The 20238-nt window shown below is 35.6% G+C and overlaps 2 protein-coding genes across 6 annotated transcripts; both read right to left on the bottom strand.

Moving 5' to 3' along the window:
* Nucleotides 1-75: 75 nt before the first annotated feature.
* On the bottom strand, nt 76-6014 carry LOC120262269 (putative phospholipid-transporting ATPase 9). 2 transcript variants are annotated; one of them, XM_039270357.1, is made up of 12 exons: nt 5522-6014; nt 4744-5368; nt 2907-4234; nt 2717-2827; nt 2357-2633; nt 2179-2267; nt 1990-2098; nt 1648-1851; nt 1429-1554; nt 1236-1334; nt 956-1147; nt 76-869 (listed from the first exon to the last, which is right to left on the bottom strand). In XM_039270357.1, the coding sequence occupies exons 2-12, from the start codon at nt 5134-5136 to the stop codon at nt 228-230; spliced, it is 3570 nt and encodes a 1189-aa protein (XP_039126291.1). In that variant the 5' UTR covers nt 5137-5368; nt 5522-6014; the 3' UTR covers nt 76-227. The 2 variants fall into 2 exon arrangements, with proteins under 2 accessions (XP_039126291.1, XP_039126290.1); XM_039270356.1 differs by having other exon boundaries at nt 4744-6014.
* Nucleotides 6015-9397: 3383 nt separating this feature from the next.
* On the bottom strand, nt 9398-19078 carry LOC120261398 (G patch domain-containing protein TGH). Of its 4 annotated transcripts, none has more exons than XM_039269277.1 (16): nt 18876-19078; nt 18215-18305; nt 18033-18127; nt 16904-17007; nt 16405-16466; nt 16247-16321; nt 15528-15676; nt 14982-15057; nt 14801-14887; nt 14555-14641; nt 13374-13515; nt 12210-12696; nt 11764-12057; nt 11551-11673; nt 10541-10756; nt 9398-10361 (listed from the first exon to the last, which is right to left on the bottom strand). In XM_039269277.1, exons 1-16 carry the CDS (start codon nt 19005-19007, stop codon nt 9546-9548), a joined length of 3036 nt encoding a protein of 1011 aa, XP_039125211.1. In that variant the 5' UTR covers nt 19008-19078; the 3' UTR covers nt 9398-9545. The 4 variants fall into 4 exon arrangements, with proteins under 4 accessions (XP_039125211.1, XP_039125212.1, XP_039125213.1 ...); XM_039269278.1 differs by having other exon boundaries at nt 12210-12693; XM_039269279.1 differs by having other exon boundaries at nt 13374-13512.
* Between the last annotated feature and the right edge of the window lie 1160 nt (nt 19079-20238).

The raw sequence follows: 20238 nt of genomic DNA, 5'->3' as shown, positions 1-20238 counted from the left end.
GTTCTCTGCTTGGTTTCTTTTGAAGTCTTTAACAGCACTCCAAATCCATGTATATTCATTTACATTGATAAAAAGCAAATAAAGTGGAAAAATATTTACATCTTTTCTATATCTTTCCTTTGTGCATCTTTTCCCTCCATACTCACCCCAGTGATACAACAAGATTTCCCTAACGCCGAACTTCAACCCATTTAACTGTACAAGAAGCTATACTTAACTAGTTACAGCTACAATGTCTGAACCGCATGATGTACTCTACTTCTGATCTGACTAATTTTTGCTTCCAATCTAGCCGATACTCCGGCCATAATCAGCCTCTCAGACCGCTGGCGCACCTCACAGGAATACTCAGATTCCGCCGCACGGTCATTGAACCGAATCCATTGTATCCTTTCATGGTACATTGGGAAGAACCTCACACGTACAGCAGTAAACGTAATGTAAGGAATGAGAGTAGAGATCACTACAAAGAGTGTTACTATCCAATAGGAAGGAGCATTTGCCAGATCCTCAATGAAAACCATGAATGCAGTTGCTGATACTTTAGGAGTCATGGCACCATAAACCAGTAGGAAGATATACCACAAGGCTATTCCTCCCCAGATGAAAATGTGTTGAAATAGAGTGAAGTAGCTGACAGAGAGAGCCATCTGGCAGTTCACCACCCATACAATGCAGGTATATAAGGTAGCACCCAGGATCTCACGGTCTACTACCTCGCCTCCTTTTCGGAAGGCTTGATGTTGTAGCGCAATGGTGCAGAGGAAGAAGATGGTTATCGCGTTGCAGATGCCGTTGACCATCCATCCTATGATTTGTGTCCAACTGAAGAGGACATTTTGCACACCTTCCTGGTATAGAAGTGGGTACTGCATGAAAAATGAGGTTTTTTTTTTTTCAGAATGTATTCAATAGAACAGAACAATGGAGTTGGGAAAAAAGGGTGTTGTTATACCTTCAGACAAAAGCGTGCCGAAACATCCTGATCAAAAACTCCTAAAGCAATGACCGGGAGTGACGTGAAGAAGACATTATACAACGACATGAACCAATCGTTATATGCTGGAGTACCGGAGAATGATGCATATGCTTCATACACAAAAAGGGTAACTCCGAATGTGATGTTCTTGTAGAAGAAGTAGCATATCTGCAGGAACAGAGGTTGGAGCATGTTGGTGCAGGAGCTTGTTATTCATGATACATTTGATAATTTATGTAATCAAACAAAAAGGTACCATTGATGAGATTCTTCTGTAACACCAATGTCCGTGTACAAGTAACAAGCGCTCAAGAAACCGAAACTGAGCTATGGCAATGTCACTAGACATGGCAGCCTGAAAAGAACATCAGAAGTACAATACAAGCATAAATTTTGGAATTATTTGATAGAAAACTAGAGATAGAAATCATGAATTTTCAGATACTAACCTGCATGCCTTCAACACCACTGATACCAATCCCTATATCTGCTTCTTGAATCATGCCCACATCATTAGCTCCATCTCCAATGGCTAAAGTTACTTTTCGAGTGCCGTTTTTAACTAGTCTTGTTACCTGGATATACATCACAATGAGAACTTCTTTGGATTCATTATCAGATGAATTTACTGAGAAAATTGCGTATTATATGACAATGTGCATACTAACAAGAGCCTTTTGTTTTGGTGATGAACGGCAGCAAATGACCGACGCACAGTTTACTGCTAGCTGTAGGAACATACTCTTGACATTGTCCTCTAAAGCATAGTTAAGTGACTTTCCATCTATAATAAGAGCGAAGGTCTCCTCACTCGATGAATTTCTCTGCGAATTCCCTTCTTTTATTTGATGGACAACACTTTCTCTTGATGCCTGAATATAAAGAATAAAGTTTGTAAACTTCAATAACATTCAGACAAGACATGGTAATAAATGTAACAAACTAGGAAGGAATGATGAGAATACTATAAATGTAAAACAAGCAAGGAAAGAATGATGATAATAATATACATTAGCAATGGACTCTTTGTCGCCCTTTTTCTCCAATTGTTTAATTTCTCGTGCTTCCAAAGTGATAAGTATCTGCTTCATTCCTTGTCTTAATAGACTGCAAGCAAAGCTGTGCAATTCCAAGAAGTTAGGAATAAAGCATTCTACAATCATCAAGATAGGTATGATTAGCGAAAAAACAAAATGTACCCAATATTGATAGCAGTCTCCATTTTATCGCCTGTTAATACCCATATTTTAATCCCTGCTTCTGCCAGCCTGTCGATGCATTCAGGGACCTATAACATAGAAATAAGGAATTAAATTTTAGTACGCAAACAATGGTAATAAGATCTACAATACATCCAGCCATTTATGCTATACCAACCCCATCCTGCAGTTTGTCCTCAACTGCTGTGGCACCAAGAAGAATCAACTCTCTTTCTATCATCTCAGCAGCTTCATCCATCTTCTCTTCCCGATCGGCACTGACTGAATTCTTCGCCTCAGTGAACTTTCTGTTGAATGTCTCATATTCAGCCTCATCAAGCTTTCGATATGCCAGAATCAAGATTCTCAATCCCTCATCAGCATAATTATTGGTGTGTGCCCTTGTCTTGTCTTCAAATTCCCTTCCATTTTCCCCGAGTCTCTCAAACATGACACTGGACATATATCACAAATAGATAAGCAAATGTTTTTCAAGTCAATGCATTCAAATCATCGCTAAATATAACAGCTTGCAAACCTGTCAGCACCTTTGCTGAGCAGCAACAGCTCCCCCTCCTCATTCCTAACAATAACCGACATCCGCTTCCTAGAGCTACTGAACTCTAAAATATTCAATAGCCTATACGAACTGTGAAAATATAACAATGTAAGCAATTTAGATGATGAAACTAACAAATTCATGAAACATAACTATACATCGGAAAAACCTTTCAACTGTCTTTCTAGACACAGGATCCAGTTCATGCAGAGAGATGCTAGTCTGTGTTCTCTTGTAAAACTCGAACCCAATTTCCCTTGCAGCGATAACAAATGCAGCCTCATCAGGTGATTCAGCTTGATATGATATCTTCCCAGACTCTTCCTCAACTTCAGGTATGACAGTATGGCAGATTGCTAATAACTGAAAGAACTTCTGAATGACGTCTGAGCGAGGCTCATTCAACCAATTTCCATTCATGATCCGGCCATCTTCGAAATTGAACCCTTTTATAGCAGGTTTGGCTTGTACAGGATTATCTTGATGCACATTATCTTTTCTTCTAGTCATTGTTTTCTCAACCTGGCTTACTCTTTGACCATAAGCAGTCCCAGCTATAGAGCATTTAATGAACTCCATTGAGTTGCAGGTTAGTGTTCCAGTCTTGTCGGAGAGAATTGTGTCAACCTGGCCTAATTCTTCATTCAAGTTTGATGTTCGAGCATGAGCCGGTTTATCTGACTCCTCATAATACATTTCACGGTCTTGATTGATGAAAATTACTTGCAGGACTTTGACCATCTCTATAGAAACATACAAAGAGATGGGGATGAAGTAACCATACAGCATCATGGCCGTTAAAAGGTGAAACATTGCCGCAATAACATCTTCTTTAGGATCAAAATAAATGCTGGTATCATCAGGCCTAAGATACCATCTTTTAATCTTGCCATCTTTGATATCATTACTTGTTGTGATTGCAAAGAAAATTGAACCGATAAGTGAGATCAAAACCAATGCAGATAACAAGAGAGAGATAATTTTATCCATTTTCCTCTCAATTTTGCTCCTCTTTGAAGGTGGCTTTGTGGCATTCTGCATTACTTTCGTATCATGACCGGTGAAGATGACGACACCATAAATGTAGTCAGTGTTGCGCAGTTTTGAGTCCCTTAGGAGAAGTTGTTGAGGTGACAGTGGGTGTTGCCGAGACTGATACTCTAAGGTTCCAACAAAAGTAAAGAGATGTGCATTCGGGTCTTCACATTTAATCAGTGCTTCAAAATGTTGGAAACTAGAGTCATTATGTAAATCTGAAGTTACCTCCAATGACTGTTTCAGTTTCAAGTTTGTCTCTCCATCCAGATTCATTGTGTCAACATAACAGATTGCATCTTCATAACTAGATGAAAGCAGTATGAGATCAGCCGGAAAAAAGTTATCCTTTTCAACCTTCACTACATCTCCAACTCTCAAATTCTTCCATTCAGTATACTCAAAAGTGCCATCACGTTGATGAACATGAACTTTAATTTTCCTATTGTTCATTTCATAATCCTGAATCCAGAGTTCATATCAAAATAAAACATCAAATGGATTCTATTAATCAATGTAGATTACATCACACAACTAAGAAATGGGCTAATTATCAATTGATCAAAATAAAATTTTCCTTAATGCAAGCCAGATCCCAAACGGTCGGACCCATGTTCCCTGTTTTGATGCCATTAGAAAGAAGACTTATCTTTGTCCATCAAATGATGCCAACTCTCTAAAGAATCATTTAATTAGCACAAACATCTAGTCAGGAAGGAACTGCTCAACAACTTTGACAATTGCCTAATTGCTATAAATTACCAGTAAAAATTTGAATGGTGCTTAATTAGCAAGCTGTCACTTCTAACATAATCAAAGAGATGATAAGTTTTAAATTGATGGCGTATCAATAGACATAAAAACATTAGAAAATCAACAGAAATAAAATTCTGAAGAACACTAAGCTATGAAACATAACCATAATAATCACTTGCAGAAAAGCAAAGTAGTAATGAAAGGAAACTGATCACCTGTCTGTATCGCCGAAAATCTTCAATAGCCTCCTTCGTCATCGTCACCCCAATAACAATGATAAGGGGGAGAACGGCACTGAAAGCAGTGTATGGAGCCAAAGGGGTGAAGGAGAGGCAACTAGTGACCAAAAAGTAGATATTGGCAACCCTTCTGAACTGCTCAAACAAAGCCTTGGGAATAAATGTAGCCAATGCATACTTGGTAGTAGAGACATAGTTGGAAGGATAATACAAATTGGTAGCCTCAAAGCAATCAGGATCATTAGCAAATACTATTCTGGAGAAGCCTGGGCCTCCAATCTGTGAATGTTCTTCCTGAAAGGACGCTTTACAACAGGAAAAACTATAAAATTTTCTCAACAAGTTCTTCCTTCTCTTCCCTCCTGCCATATCTCAATCCCAATCAAAGCAATTCACAGCTAACAACAACTCAAGAGAGGATAAGGAAAATGTCATATGGAGAGAAGAAAGGTCATCATGCCTTGCTTGAGCTGAAAAGGAAGCCAAACCAAAAGATACCAAAATTGAAAACTAATACAAGAAGGAAGCTTCTGAGCTGCTGCACTTTATAGCTACCCCCCCAAAGCCTTCCCAGATACCTTCTTCACAAGCTGGAGTTCCTCTGAAAGCAAAGGTTAAAAAGTAAGAATAGCTTCTTCATTCATTGAAACCAATTTCACAAGCAGAAAGCAATCCTTTCACCAAAATCCAATCTTTGCATCAATTCCAAGGCTGACAACCAATGCCCAACTGATTAAACTTACTAAAATCTCACCTTTCTTATCTCTTCTCTCACTCTGTCTTTCTTTTTCTCTCTACCTCTTAAAAAAATTCCAAAAAAGGACATCCCACCTTGGAATCTAACAATTGGAGATCACTCACTCAAAGAGCCACCTCTGAATTCTCTTCAGAGGTGGCAGCATGGGGTTGAATCCTCACCCAAAAAAGTTCAATCTTTTCAATGACTCCTGACCTTAAAAAAACCATCCCAACAACCTCCAAACTCTCTTTTGTAGTTTCACTCCGAGTATTTTGGATCTAAATGAGATAGAAACACAGAGCATGCACGCAGCTCTATACGGTCAATGTGATCAACATGATGTAGAATTTTGGCAGGCACCTACTACGCCTCTTCTCTCGCCTCCGCCATTGCCGCTCACTCTATGAATTCTCTAAATCCTTTCTTCTTTCTCTATCTCTATCTCTATCTCTATCTCAATCTATCTAAAATTCTAAACATCAAGTGTATCAACAGAGAGGCCAAGCAAGATGCATTAGGAAAAATCAAAGGAACGTTGAACACATGAATGGATGAGAATTTGAGTGTACATTTTTGAGAACATTGCATGGAAGTGACAATAAATATATTTAGGAAGTGAGTAATATTTTATGTGTTCTACCACTGTTTTGGTAGATATGGTGGGTGAATTTTTTCTTTTCTTTTTTTTTTTCAAATTTTTATTATTGTTTATTTATTTATTTTTATTTTTTTATTTGGAGGTTGATTAATCCACAAGTCACTGAATCAGAGTTTGTATTTACTCCATTAATTTTAGATTAATTAGAGATTTGTTTTGTTTCTCCTGTTTTCATGTCACCAGCATGCATACGTAGAATATGGGATGGAGATGTAGTTTTTTTGTTTAGGGAAATTATTTATTTATGTATTTATTTTGAAAAAAAAATTGGGAGTATTATGGTTTGTTTGGATTTGAAATATATTTGTGACAACAAATTGATTTATCATGAGAGATTTTATTTAAATAATAATAATAATAATAATAATAATAATAATAATAATAATAATAATGTGATCAAATCTTCTAGTTTGTTGGACTAGTTCAAAGTTTTTTTTTTTTATGAATAGAAGATTGAAAAGTTCATTTTGATAGTGGATAAATTATATTAATTTTTGAATTATTATAAATTCTTATGAAAATGAGATGAGTAGTAGTTGTGCGTTAATCTATAAAGTTCTATTAAAATGAGGTAATAAATGGTTTTAATTAGTGGTCCCAAGATTGGTTTAAATTTAGTAGTTATTTTCCGAGGCCCAATGCTTTAACTTCATGGGTCCCAATATTAAAATAACTTTTTTTTTTTTTTACTTTTATGCTGCAATTATGTGCAAAAATTTTCTATTGTTTATGTACAAAGCTTGGTAATTTATGTATTTATGGAGAAATGCAAGCCCTTGTCATGTTTGGATTGTGGTTGATATGAGATGTGGATAAATATAGAGCAAGTAAAATAAAAAGATATTATCCTCACAATAGTCTTGCATTTTCCTTTTAATATAAAAAATTTAACAAATTTTATTATTATTATTATTATTATTATTATTATTATTATTATTTGATAACAAATATTATAACAAATTTATCATGATCCAAACATGATCCAAACATAAGCTGGTTACATCACTATATATATATATATATTTATAATGTGGACAAACCATAGATTTGAAAAAAAAATTGAATCCTCGACCTTATAGGACGTAGGAGTTAATAGAATTACCATTCGCTTATTATTGTGGCGATGATAAAGAAAAATTAATAAATTGACAGCTTTCATTGCCATTATAATCATATAAATTAAAGGTGCCATTTCTAAATGAATTCTAAAGAAAATTATTTATATTGAGAATGATGTGATGGTGTGCATACAAGGTGACAAACTTTTCAAGTAAACTTTAGCTTTCATGGCAGAACAAAACCCTTTTGGAACTTTTTCTCCATTTCTTTCTTCCTAGCTAACAATATGTTTGAACCTTCCACTCAACAAACCCATAATAATGTGCATTATGAGCCTGGAAGTAACTAAGATGTTGATGTAAATTTTTTACTACAATACTTTATTTAGCCTAATAAATAACATTTAATAATAAAATTTATATATATATATATATCCTAAAATTGTGTTTTATATTGAATATATATATATATTGAAAAAATTGGTTTAATACAATTTTTTTAATTAAGATATTGAAATTCATAGACACTAAACATTAGTGAACAGGAGTTTCTCTATTTGTTTTGTAACTATTTATATCAATTAATGAGTTTTGTTCAACTTTATATGTATAAATATATCAAAGCTTTCAATAATTAGGATTTTTTTTCCCTTCTCTACAATAATAGTTTTCTGAGAAATCTTAATTTAGTCACTGATGTTCAACTCTTCTTATCCAATTAGAATCATAAACTTCTAAACTTAAAATTATATCCTGGATAGTTCACAGGTCAGGATTCATCATGCAAATGAATTCTTAATTAAAATAAATAAAAATAAACAAAACCACATAACATCATGTGACTCAGGAAAAAGTCACTCTCATACTATGGTCAATCAAGCCACAAGTCCATGATCTCATAATTGTTTTAAGTACCAATATATATATATATATATATATTATGTGTTTATCAATTATATATTTGGATAGGAACTGGGCAAATGGAATGATGGAGTGGGTGCATGAATACTTTTCCAACTTGTCATTCATAAGTAATAACTTTAACAGTATGGACAAATCTAATGGATTAGGTTAAGCAACATATATTGAACTTTATCAGATGAATTGGGTGTGTTAGTTCAACTTTAAAGTAGTGTTTAGTTGGTACTTGGTAGGAATTGGAGTTGATGTAACTCTTTAAATGAATTGAAGACATTAAATTTATATAAAATAAATTTACAAATTATTTATAACAAAGGATTTGGTTAATGATGTAATCCGTATAAAGGACCAGCCAACTGTTTTCTAATGTTTTAGCAAGCACCTAATTGAATTAGATATGTAATGTTTAGCAACTGAAGTGGCCCCATTTTATTGTGTCAGAAGAAAAGGCTCAACCAATCTCTTAAAGTGCTAACTAGCCTAGCTTTTGTTGTGCAAAATGATTTGGATGGTCCTCCTAATTTAGTTTCTTTATAGATGATACTCTCCCATCCTTGTCACTTTATGGACAAACAATTGGGTACATGTCTTGTTTGGTTATGGTTTTGGTATTTATTAGTTGTGTAGTTTGTACTCTAGCTAAGGGCCACTAAAAACCACAAAGTTTCACTAACCAGTAACCATATATCAAAGTCATTCATTATTGAAGTTCTTCTAAGAATAGTTACAAAGCCTCACAAGATAAACCTGTGTCCCTATGTAGACTGGTTTTGGTTTTAACAACTACACCTTTGATAAAGTTAATAAGACCATTTGGCATATATTTCTTGAAAGGTGGCAAAAAGTAAAGGTCTATGAGAAACACTGATAATATGCTAAATTATTAATCCAGATGAAAACATTTTAAGAGAAATACCACTTTCAGTTGCCGCCTTTCAATTCAGCAGATTCCTCAATAGTTACTCCGTTGCTTTCATAAGGAAAGAGAACCCAGCTGCTGACCTGTCATGAAGAAAAAGGAGCTTCAAAAAGGATATAATGCCGTTTTGGCAAGAATATAGAGACTTGAATAGGAAAAGAAAGATAAGATGGACAACCAAACGAAAGAAAATGAACAGATGAAGATGAATTTTTCTATTACCTTTTCTTCTATTACCTATTCCATCCAAACAGACCGTTGCTTAGGATCAATAAAAGAAGGCCCAGCTTAATGCGTCTTCACAGATTCAACAGGATAATATCATTGAGACTAAGTGGCTAAATGTGCATGCATCTCAATTCCATTACCAAGTTTGATCTTAAAACATTACCTGATGAAACTAATATAGAAACATGTCACTTTTACAATCCTAAGATTTCTCAACACAGAATGAATGAACAAAACCTTCCCATCAGGACCGATTCAGCGGTACTTTCTGTAGTCATCATGTTTGGAGTAAGTGGTATCACTTGCTCCATCCCTGTGTCTCTTATCCTTTCTCCTGTGATCATCCTTTTGATCTCTGTCATCATCATGGCTAGAATATCTCGACCTAGATCTTCTCCTTTTGTGCCTGTGATTTTTGGAATGTTTTCTACTTTCTCCTCCAGAAGACCTTTTGTCCGATTTCGACCTTGAACGAACACGTTGTTGACTATCACTGGAAGAATCAGAATCTGAACTCCTACTCCTTCGACGATGTTGTGACCGGATTTTATGCCTGTTAGCTCGGTGATCTTTTTCCTCTGATGGATCCTCACCTTCCTGGTGATCAGAATAGATGGTTCTTCCACTGGAACTAATGCTTCTGTTACTTCTTCGTGAATCAGTATTACCAAGCACATCTCCTTCAAGAGGAACAGCCCTTTTGTCAATCATGTCATGTTGTGCACCTGAAGAAACATTTCCCATGGCATTCTCTAGAGAACTTGATTTACTAACTGTGGGTTCTTTATTTTCCCAAAGCATGTTGGACGATTGATGTCCTAAACCAGATCTTTCATTCTTTGAAGATATGTTATTGTTACCATCACCACCAGTTTCCAAGTTGGCCTTGTATTGTCCATCATTTGTATCTGAAGGAACTCCCAGTCCTAGCTCTTTCCCAAGAGACTCCAGAAAATCCCCAGCTACCAGACGGTTTAGAGTCATGTTAGCACCTTCAGCCTTCTTTTCTTGATCTACATTATTAAGACTAGCAAAATCCCCTTCATCATCTGAATCATCAGAGAAGATAGCCTGTATATGAAAGGAATAAATAAATTATATGATAATTACGACTAGCCTCACCATCAATGGCCACATAAAATAAACTGTACAAGGATATCCAGACATGCTATGAAGTAAGAGCAGGAGCACATGCCAAGGAGAAATTCATAATAACTGAGGTGTGCCATGACTGAGAAGGAAACAAGCACCTTATATAGATCAACTGGCCTCTCAACATTTGCTAGATTTAACTCATTATCAGCCTCCTCTGCATTAAGCTTGGTTTCCTCTTGAATCTTTGGTTGAGATATAGGCAATGCATCTCTCTCTGCAGCCTCAGTTTTTGCAGGTTGAACACTCTTGGCAGAATCTGGGGTGAAAATGAGGCTCTCCATCCTGCTTCTTGCTCTAGGAAGGGGAGGTGGCTGCAAATGGCAAGCTAATCAAATCATCATGTGCATTGGCATATGATAGCTGCTTATGTCTCCCCTAAAGGTAGCATTCTATGTTTCACAAAGTTTAACAAAAAATACAAACTAAAAAAGGCATTCCAATCAGAGCTCCCATAGTGAAAAAAGTTTTTCTATTCCATTTACTGAATCCAGTAATAATAAGGCAAAGAATATTATGCAACGTCTAACCTAAACATGCATATGGGTATAAAGGCTAGGTTGAAAATCCATATCAGGTAAAGCACTTCTCGTGGATCACCAATCTTCCACCCCTACAGACAACCATCACCCAGGCCACTGATTCCTGTCTTATGACCTCGAGGCCTTTCGGCTCAAAAATAATTGAAACATCTTATCGTGCCAAGAAAATGGCACTATGTAAGGTACATCTACTTCCTCAAATCCCCATCATGAACACATTCATTGCACACAACATATAACATTTGCATAGATAAATCAAAGGGGTAAAACAGTTAATGTAGTAGATAAATGAAAGAGAAATCTAAGTCACAAGGATAAGAGGCTTGCAGAAAGCAGTGACAGGATGCAGACTTATTGATTTCATATGCCATAGACTTGTATTGTGAAAATAAGTGGAATCAACCACAGATTGTTTTACAAATAGCAACAGAAGGCAAGGCTACTACATTTTCACATAAGAAAATTCAGTATGACAAGCAAAGATTGTTGGATGAGATCGAGAAAATGTGTAAGAAGAATATAATTTTAAGGAAATGCATTGACGCAAAAAGAGCTACCTAGCATACCTTTCCCATAAAAGGATCAATGATATCAAATCGCTTGCAAAGAATGGGTGAAGGTCGCCATTGAAATTCCTCCCTCTTGGGGTAAATTTTGGTCTTTTCCTCATCATGAGAACTTTGGTCTTTCTGCTTAAGCATATAACAGGTTGCATTGCTGATTGCTTATCATATATCATAATTTAAATGAAAGTAGTAAAATGGCCAATGAAGTTCTACCTCTGTTCCAAGGGAAGGGATGAAGTGCAGATCCCCACTTCTGGCCAGCTCCAGAAACTGCTCAACTGATTGATTATTAGTTTGTTTGTTCTTCCCTTTCTCAATTGCTTCTGCTGCAGCCTCAAAGTCCAGTCTTTCACGAGCTCGATCAGTTTCAGACATCCCATTGGTACCTGAAGAATGTGTGGAGCGGAGACCACCTTGATATTTATCCTTAAGAAACAGCTCAAATCTTTTTTGTTTTGCAGGATCACTTTTGAACGGTTTCTCAGATTCAGATGGCTGAGCCTGTTGCTGTTGGTCAAGCAAAAATTAATTTAGATTATAATCACTACAGCAAAACCAATACACAAATGACTTGAAATTGCAAGAAAGAATGGTGATCAGTACACAAGGAATACACAGGGCATATGAACAAATAAAATTATGCATGGAACGGAACTCACAAGAGATGCTGGTTTAGTGAAAGTATCTGAAAGATTGGATTGAAGATGAATGATTTCTTTGGGGGCAACGGATGAGCTGGATTCAGTGCTTTTCTCCAGAGGCCTTTCACCTAAAATTCGTCCACGACTCTCAGCTGTCAGCTTCGGGACAGATGGCATAGATTTCGTGTCCATTTGCTTTTGCTGATCACCATGTTTTTGTTTTTCCTCCCACAACTTCCGTAAATAATAACTATGGCCATTTCCTCCCGTAATAAAAGAAAATAGGGGGTTGGACTTATTCTTTTCTTTGGAAAGATCCTCAAATAATTTACCACAACGAGCAACCAGAGTTGCAAGCCCATCTATCAACAGTTTCAAATTGCTGTCTTCAGGAGGAGGAACTTCTGGAGGAAGAGCTTCAGCAAACTTGCTTGCAGGATCAGGAGGAGAGGAAAACTTGTGAACTGGCTCAAAGTCCTGTGGAATAACAGGAGGACGGAATCTGCTGGGGAGATGGCAAGAATTAGTATAAAATATTCACCTGAGATTTAAATAAAAGTGTAAATGGCTGTGTATCCGTGAACTGGTTATTTATGCATATGCAACAATGTGCAAGTGTATAATAGTACAACAGAACTGCAACAATAATAAACATCATCACATGCAGCAGTTTCAAATTGACAGTTAATTATGGAGAAGGATCCATTGATGACTTCAGAAGACATTACACACACATCACAATACAGAACAAGATTTAGAATACATCAAAAAATCACACTACTTAGTCCTAATACCCAGGTGGTGTGGTTGGAGACTTGGAGTAAGTCGGGATAAGTTGCAATATTGGAATTTGAATTTGTATTGAAGCGAAAACTTTCATCCCGAGTTATTTCCAAATTATTATGAGGTTTGGCCTTGTTACTACTAAGGGAAATAAATATTTAGCAATTCAAATTGTTTTAGTTCAATTAATCGCAGAGGCAAATTAGTGGCTAATGTTCAATCAATACTAAGTAATTAGTTATTATAATAGTTTAATTAATTAAGATTTTAGAAGGTTATTCCTGTTCCAAGTTATTTCCAAAACAATCAAGGACATAGTGCATGCATCAGATTTGCCCATGTCATGCCTCTGGGTTCAATCAATACATAGTCACATGAAGAAAAAATTCACGTAGTTACCTCTCCACATTGTAATCTGGGTTTGATGCAACTTTAAAACCAGAAATAACACCTTGTTTTCTATATTCCAGTTTATTGTTATTTTGGGTTACTTTTGCTGGCTCCTTTTCTTCAACTTCAGTTTCCTCCAAGGCGTAACCTACTGAATATCAAATATCAGAAGCAAGGCAAAAGAAACACCAAATATACAATCACAAACAATTTACTGAACAAGAAAAACTGACATTTTGTAAAAAGAAATGAACCACTTGATTAAGATAGGATAAATTTGTCAACTGAGTAAAGAACTTGTGCCTTAAATCACAGATATAGGCACTATAAATATATATATATATATATATTCAAGGCATATGACTTCACAGCATTAGACAACACCAAGAAAAGTGGATAGAAATATGATTTAAAAGTACAATATTCTTCAACAAATTTTCTCGAACTAATTCATCAAAACAAGGTTTATTATATTCGCAAATCATGCCAACTAACCTTAACTTTAATTGGTCGTTTATTACATTCGCAAGTCACTGAATCGATTCCAGGTTCCTTAGATATTGCCTGAATTCTAAACTGGCAAACAGAGGCCAAACCAGTATAACACCATATATCTTTTACACCTTCAAAGATACCACCCATACACATGGAATTGCAGAACTACTAGCATTCATTTTATTATATCAAAAAAAAATAATGAAAATTCAACATTCACTGAAAGCTGAGGCATTTTGCCTTGAAGATGACTTGCTTAAAATAGAACCACCGTACATCATCTACCACAAGTGCGAGGTAGTGATAGTGTGCAATGTGTTAGGACCCTATAATAACTATTATCCAGTATAGATAGTGCATATCCATGTGGTTGCAAGTTTTGGCTTTCAACAGAGACTATCGTTGTGCCAGATGAGTCATAAAGCAACCTGGAGATAAATGGTGATCCTTGGGTTTATATTAAAGATGAAGCAATCACTCATAGCCACATCATAAATGTTTATATGATAAGTGCTTTACTTCAGAGTAAACTTTCCTTTCTTGAAGAAATTGTGATAATCTATGCATATCTGAAACTAAGATATCAATAATCATAAGTCAATAAATATCAAATTTATGGTCATGATCCAAAGAAATCTTCAGGTGGTCATCATATTAACTGACTAGAAGACGTTACAATGATGAGGTTCACATACAGGCAGTGCCAGATGCATAGATGTCTTCATCCTCAACATCAAGTTCCTCAAGTGCCCCAATTCCAAAGCCTGGTGCATATTTTCCTGCTGAGAATGGGCTAAGTGATTAAATTTAAAATTCACCCACCAGAAATACAATTTTTCTGAAAGAAAATCACAGATAACAGCACAAGGAGAATATACTCAAAATTTGGAAATCACACAAATTTAACAATGTTTCATGTTACTGATATGGAGATATCTTACAGTTAGAAGCAAAAAGACTCTTCCTCATCGGAAAACCTTTTCTATTATCCTGATCTTTTCTTCTAGCTTCATGTAACTCTTTCCTATCTGAAAAGGAGTAAAAAAAAAAATCTGGTGACATAATATCCCACCCGACACAGGACTCGACAGTAAAAAATCAACTGTTTCTAACTCTAAATACCTCTGAATTCAGTAGCATGCTTGAATGGATCATAACCCAACCCAAACACGTCCTGCTTTGGGTTGAGTACATATACCTGACAATGGTGAGAAAAAGTGTAGTTAAGTAACACATATAGTGTATGAAGACAATACAATCACAACATTGACAATATTGAGCCAAAAGGCATGCACACATTGTGGGCAAATATTAAGTGCAATCATGGGAAACAATAGGCTTGATTGATACAATACAGCCCTTACATTTTTGCGAAATAAAGCAATGAAGCATGAAGAATAAAAACAACAAAGTCTGGTCACATGGTTTAAGAGTACCTTCGAAAGTCCATGGAAATAAAAATACTTAGTTAAATAAGATAGGACATGAAAACAGAAGGAAATACTTTTGAAACAAAGATTAACTAGGTAAAGTCCCATTCAACAAATTTGTTCAAGCCAAGTATGTACATTAATTAGCTCAAAAAACTTAACAGAAGCACCAGTTTTAGAAAATAAGAGGAAATGAGCAACCCATCAAATGGTTCATAAAGCCAAATCAATTACTTACAGGTGTGCTCCCAGAACTGTAAATGTCATCATTGGATCTTTCAGTTAACTCATCATTTCCAGATAAGCTTGATTCAATTTGGGCAAGATCTGGTTCACCAGCAGCGCTAGAAAATGCAATGAGTGCTTTCCTAGCTTCCCTGCGTGCATCTAAAACACAAACATCAAGAGAGCATTAATTAGATTTAAGCTCATGTAGCAACAGTAGTTAGAAAATTATGTAGGCAAAAGAATTAACTAAAGTTCTAGCAAGAAAACATGAGAACTAAAGACCAGCAGTGAAGAATGCACTCATGAAGAATGATCTAGCAGATAAAGAACACACACACTAATGCATGAGGCAATAATAACCGTATCTCTGGATTGAACAGTCATATATATAAATGCCTACACATGAAGATATTAATTCGCACATGGTTCAAGAAGCATATAACAGAACTGCAGTAAGGTTCCAGTGGAGTTCTGAGACCAAATAACACAATTTATATACCAAAGGTAACTTTATAAATCTTATTTTCATTAGTAAGACTTCTAATACCTCCATGCCCAATTTGACAAAACACAGCAAATAGAGAGGCATAACTGGAATCAGATCATAATAATCCAACTACTCCTTCCTCACTAATGAATTCAAACATGCCATACTCCCACAGACCTCAAGTCAGTTTCCAAATGTTTGAGCAACAGAGAGTATATGAAATAGCAAATGTAGAAGCTTACCATATAGTGAATCAGCTTTGGTCTCCCTAATTGAATGTCCACGTCGCCATCCCATTTTCTGCAACAACTTCATACCTACAGAACGATCAAATATTCAACTCAATGTGAGAAAGAATTTACTTGTCTTCTTAATTTGAAACTAGAAAGCAAAAGCAAACCAATGGAATCTGCCGCTGGAAGAACAATGTCATCAGGAGCAGGTCCAGGAATAGCAGATGGCCTGTAATTATAGGGCACAATGAAATATACATGTTAGAAATACTATTTTTATTATTATAACATCTGCTTAAAAATGTCAATTGGGTTAAGTTCGATAAAAGTTTAGAACCTAACCTCAGGGTTTTGAAATTAAAAGATAGAAATCAGTTAAGATAGTATTTGTGAAATCCAATATGATGCCCAAATAAAAACACCATGAATCCCAATAAGTTTTAAGATGTAATTGGTTAATTAAGCTAGGGTATAGCCATATGAAGAAATTACACATGTAACTGAAACCAATCGCACATTCCAAATATTTATGTTTTAATAACAAAATATACTAGATTTTATCGAAGGGATGTGGCGTTACTAAATAAAGCTTCATCATTATTGTAGCAACCTCTCATGAAATAGAATCAATTGTACATAAGCGAAGTTGTTAAGCAAGAGTTAGACCTCTTCTCCTGTTCCTTTTCTGCTTGTGTCCGAGCATATTCTGCTGCAGTGAATCCAAAAGTGTCAAACCGCGTAGATGTCTCTAAAGCATGACCTCCCATGTCCTATGTGTTCACATAACACATAGATAAGGTGAAATTACGAACAAAGTTATAATTTACAAAATATGTGTTCATTCATATTTGAATAAAAAAAAATAAAAATTGCTTTGAGCTTTAATAGTAAGCATTGGTATTAACATAAGAAGCTAATTACATCAAATCAAAAATAATTTGTAGTCAGTAAATGTAATTAATTGTTCCATGACAATAGACAGAAAATATTACTTAAGCCAAAAGGTGACTAGGAAATATGCTATCATATATTGAACAAAGCAAATCCCATAGCTGAAAAGGAAACAAAGCTCAAAGGCAACCCTTCAACACATATATGTCCGTCACAAGCAGCACCCTCTTTAACATCATTGGAAGCATCCCCTATATTTATCTCCCAACAAATCAAAGCATAAAGAGGATTAAGAGATATTGTTGATTAATAACAAAACAACACAATTTATGGAAGAATTAATTGAAGAATCAATATAATAAGGGGAAACACCTTTAGTGAGCTCAAAACCACTGGAACAGGTACAATTGTACATAATTTGCTCCCTCAATACATCCCTACTCTCCTAATATGCATCCCCGGCTATTTACATAGAAAAGAATAGCCAGCCATGATATAAAATGAGTGTTGAACTACTTCCTATGTAAGTTTGAAAAGAGCATACTCTGCACATAAGTCAGCTATATGTGTGATCTTTCTGAAAATTCTTTGAAGTACAGATGGTTTACATACAGACAATGCTCACATGACTTTATGATATTTTCTTCCTCAAGTAAGCATGCCATTATGCTGTTCATATTAAACATACGTAGCCACTACATATTGTGTATCCTTATGCATCCAGAAATATAATAACTACTCATTGTTTAGCGTAAAAATTTCAACCCCATTCTATTTAAAATTATTTCTTCTCAATTATTACCTAATCAAAACACATGAAATACCCCTCACTGTACATATAAAGGCAAGAAGTAAAAGAATATTGATTGAAAGACTAATATAATTTGAATGTCTATTTCAGTACCTTTATCTCATCATCATCTAGAAATTGGTATATACTCTGCTGTTTAAATTCAGCTCTGTTCTTCCGTGATGAAGTAAATGTCTGCGGAGTCCATCCTGGAAAGCTTTCAATTAGTTCTCTGAAATTCAAAGCCATAAAAATTCAGCCATAATTTCAAGTTTCTAGATCTCAGTGTAGCACACCCTCTTTTGAGCCAACAGTGTTGTAATAGCCAGCAGAGAACCCTCCAGTAAAAGCACCGTGAAATCTTCTACGACCTTCCTCATCTCGCACCTGGATTTTCATCAATAATTAACCAGAAGTTCATATAAAAGCCAAAGGAACCAAAAAATAGAATCTTCGACTGCACTCTCCTTGTAACTTGAATAAATGCAACCCAATAAAACAGAGAAAAACAAAGAATTGCAAAATTTACAGAATTCAATTGAAAATTGAATAGCAGTAATACAAAATTCAAAATTTGAAAACTAAAGTAACCAACTCAAGGCGTATTGAGTATTACACCGCAACCCCAACATCAAATCCCATGAATGAATCACATCTCCATAAACAGCACAAGTTTGGAAGTCTATCCGACATCAGACAAATCATTCACAAGAAACACAGCACATCAAAATCAACCGATTCGTGAAAGCAACCAATAAAAATGTCTTGAACTAAACCAACGCCAACGAAATCAATAAAAAAAGTAAAAGTTTATGTAACAATTCCCAAAGACTGAATTGCTTCTTAACATAAAAATCCTATCCATGATCAGTAATCACAAAATTCAACCATCCAGCAACCAAATACGGAGCTAAAGCTAATCAAGGGAACTGAAAGAAATCAGAGCAATGGAGGGACCTCTTGCTTCCAAACGGGGAGGGAGCGGAGCTGGCCCGCGTCGGCGGCCGCCTTGCGCTTGCGAGTGGAGGTATCCTCTTCTCGCTCGATCGGTGTGCCATAGAAGACGTGGTCCTCCTCATCTCCGTCCATGGGCTTCTGCCGGAGTTCCGATCTTCAATGCTGGAAAACCTAATGAATGGAAAGACAAGAACCCAAGGAAGTGATGAAGCTATTCGGCCTTTTGGGTTGGTTCGGCTCATTAATTGAAATAAACCGGTCTCGTTTATTCTATTTTAAACCAATCAGTGAAAACAATACGAATTATCGGAGTTTTTTATTTATCAATATATATTATTTTCACAAAAGCCTTTTTCTTTTATTATAATAATACTTATTATTATTGTTATTTTATTTTTTTTAACAAATAAAATATTTGTATGTGACGTCATTGTATCTGCATATTAATAAAAATTTAAAATGAAATAAATAAATAAACCAGAGACTAAATAATCACTTCACATAATTGACTGACTAATTTTTATGAGAGATGGTGATGAAAGTTAGTTATGGTAATTAGTAATGTTGGCCTCAGTCAACTAATATAAATTTTTTTGAGAATGTCAGAGAGGAACTTCTTTTGGAACAGTAGGGGTATATTCGTTCTAAGTGTCTTAGTCACAAATATGCAAATCCAAGGACTAGAGCGAATGGAGCATGATAAACTTACAAGACTTCAATCATTCAAATCCTCTTAGGTAAATAGTGGTAGAAGCTCTGTTTTGAAAGGACATGGTATTAGTCACAAATGATCTCTTTCAATTATTCAGAGCACATGGAAGTGCTTCTCTATATCTCGTCAAATAAAAAAACTTTTCTCTAGAAAAACATTATAAAAAATCAGCATGTTTTCCTTCAAGGGACTGATTCAATGGTAAAGAATGGCAAAATCACAATGCTTTGCCTTGATAGACGGCTAGAAAGGAAAGCACCCAAAAACATCAGGCTAGACCTTTTTCATGTTGGACAAACCCCCTTTTATTACTATTCATGATTTCTTTTTAATGCCATATATCTACCTCAATAACAACCTTCATTCTCTCCAAAACCACATCAACTCCATGATATTAGAAGGCTCAAATTCAAGATTTTGGAGATGGAACTCAAACGGAACCTTCACAATCAAATCCTTTTACTTTTTTCTAAATGATGGTAGGCTACAATGTCCCCTTAGCAAACCTTCGTAGAAAGGTGTCTGCCCCTTAAAATTAAAATTTTTAATTGGCTTGCTTGGTGTCACGCCCCGACCCGCGGGCCCACGGGACGCGACAATCGCCGCAGCAATCCCGAGGAGGGATACCCCGCCACTCAACCCTCAGGATGC

Source organism: Dioscorea cayenensis, chromosome 5 (genome assembly GCF_009730915.1).
Source record: "Dioscorea cayenensis subsp. rotundata cultivar TDr96_F1 chromosome 5, TDr96_F1_v2_PseudoChromosome.rev07_lg8_w22 25.fasta, whole genome shotgun sequence".
NCBI classification, from domain to species: domain Eukaryota; kingdom Viridiplantae; phylum Streptophyta; class Magnoliopsida; order Dioscoreales; family Dioscoreaceae; genus Dioscorea; species Dioscorea cayenensis.
This window is presented reverse-complemented; position numbering and strand designations above follow the sequence as displayed.

Excerpts from the sequence above, each read along its gene's own strand:
- LOC120262269 (XM_039270356.1), bottom strand. The coding sequence starts at position 5,136 with ATGGCAGGAGGGAAGAGAAGGAAGAACTTGTTGAGAAAATTTTATAGT. Across the intron at positions 2,268-2,356 it reads AGGACAAACTGCAGGATGGG|GTCCCTGAATGCATCGACAG; the intron begins GTTGGTATAGCA and ends TCTATGTTATAG. Across the intron at positions 870-955 it reads CGGCACGCTTTTGTCTGAAG|TACCCACTTCTATACCAGGA; the intron begins GTATAACAACAC and ends TTTTTCATGCAG.
- LOC120261398 (XM_039269277.1), bottom strand. The coding sequence starts at position 19,007 with ATGGACGGAGATGAGGAGGACCACGTCTTCTATGGCACACCGATCGAG. Across the intron at positions 12,058-12,209 it reads TCACTAAACCAGCATCTCTT|CAACAGGCTCAGCCATCTGA; the intron begins GTGAGTTCCGTT and ends CTTGACCAACAG. Across the intron at positions 11,674-11,763 it reads TCCCTTCCCTTGGAACAGAG|AAAGACCAAAGTTCTCATGA; the intron begins GTAGAACTTCAT and ends ATGCTTAAGCAG.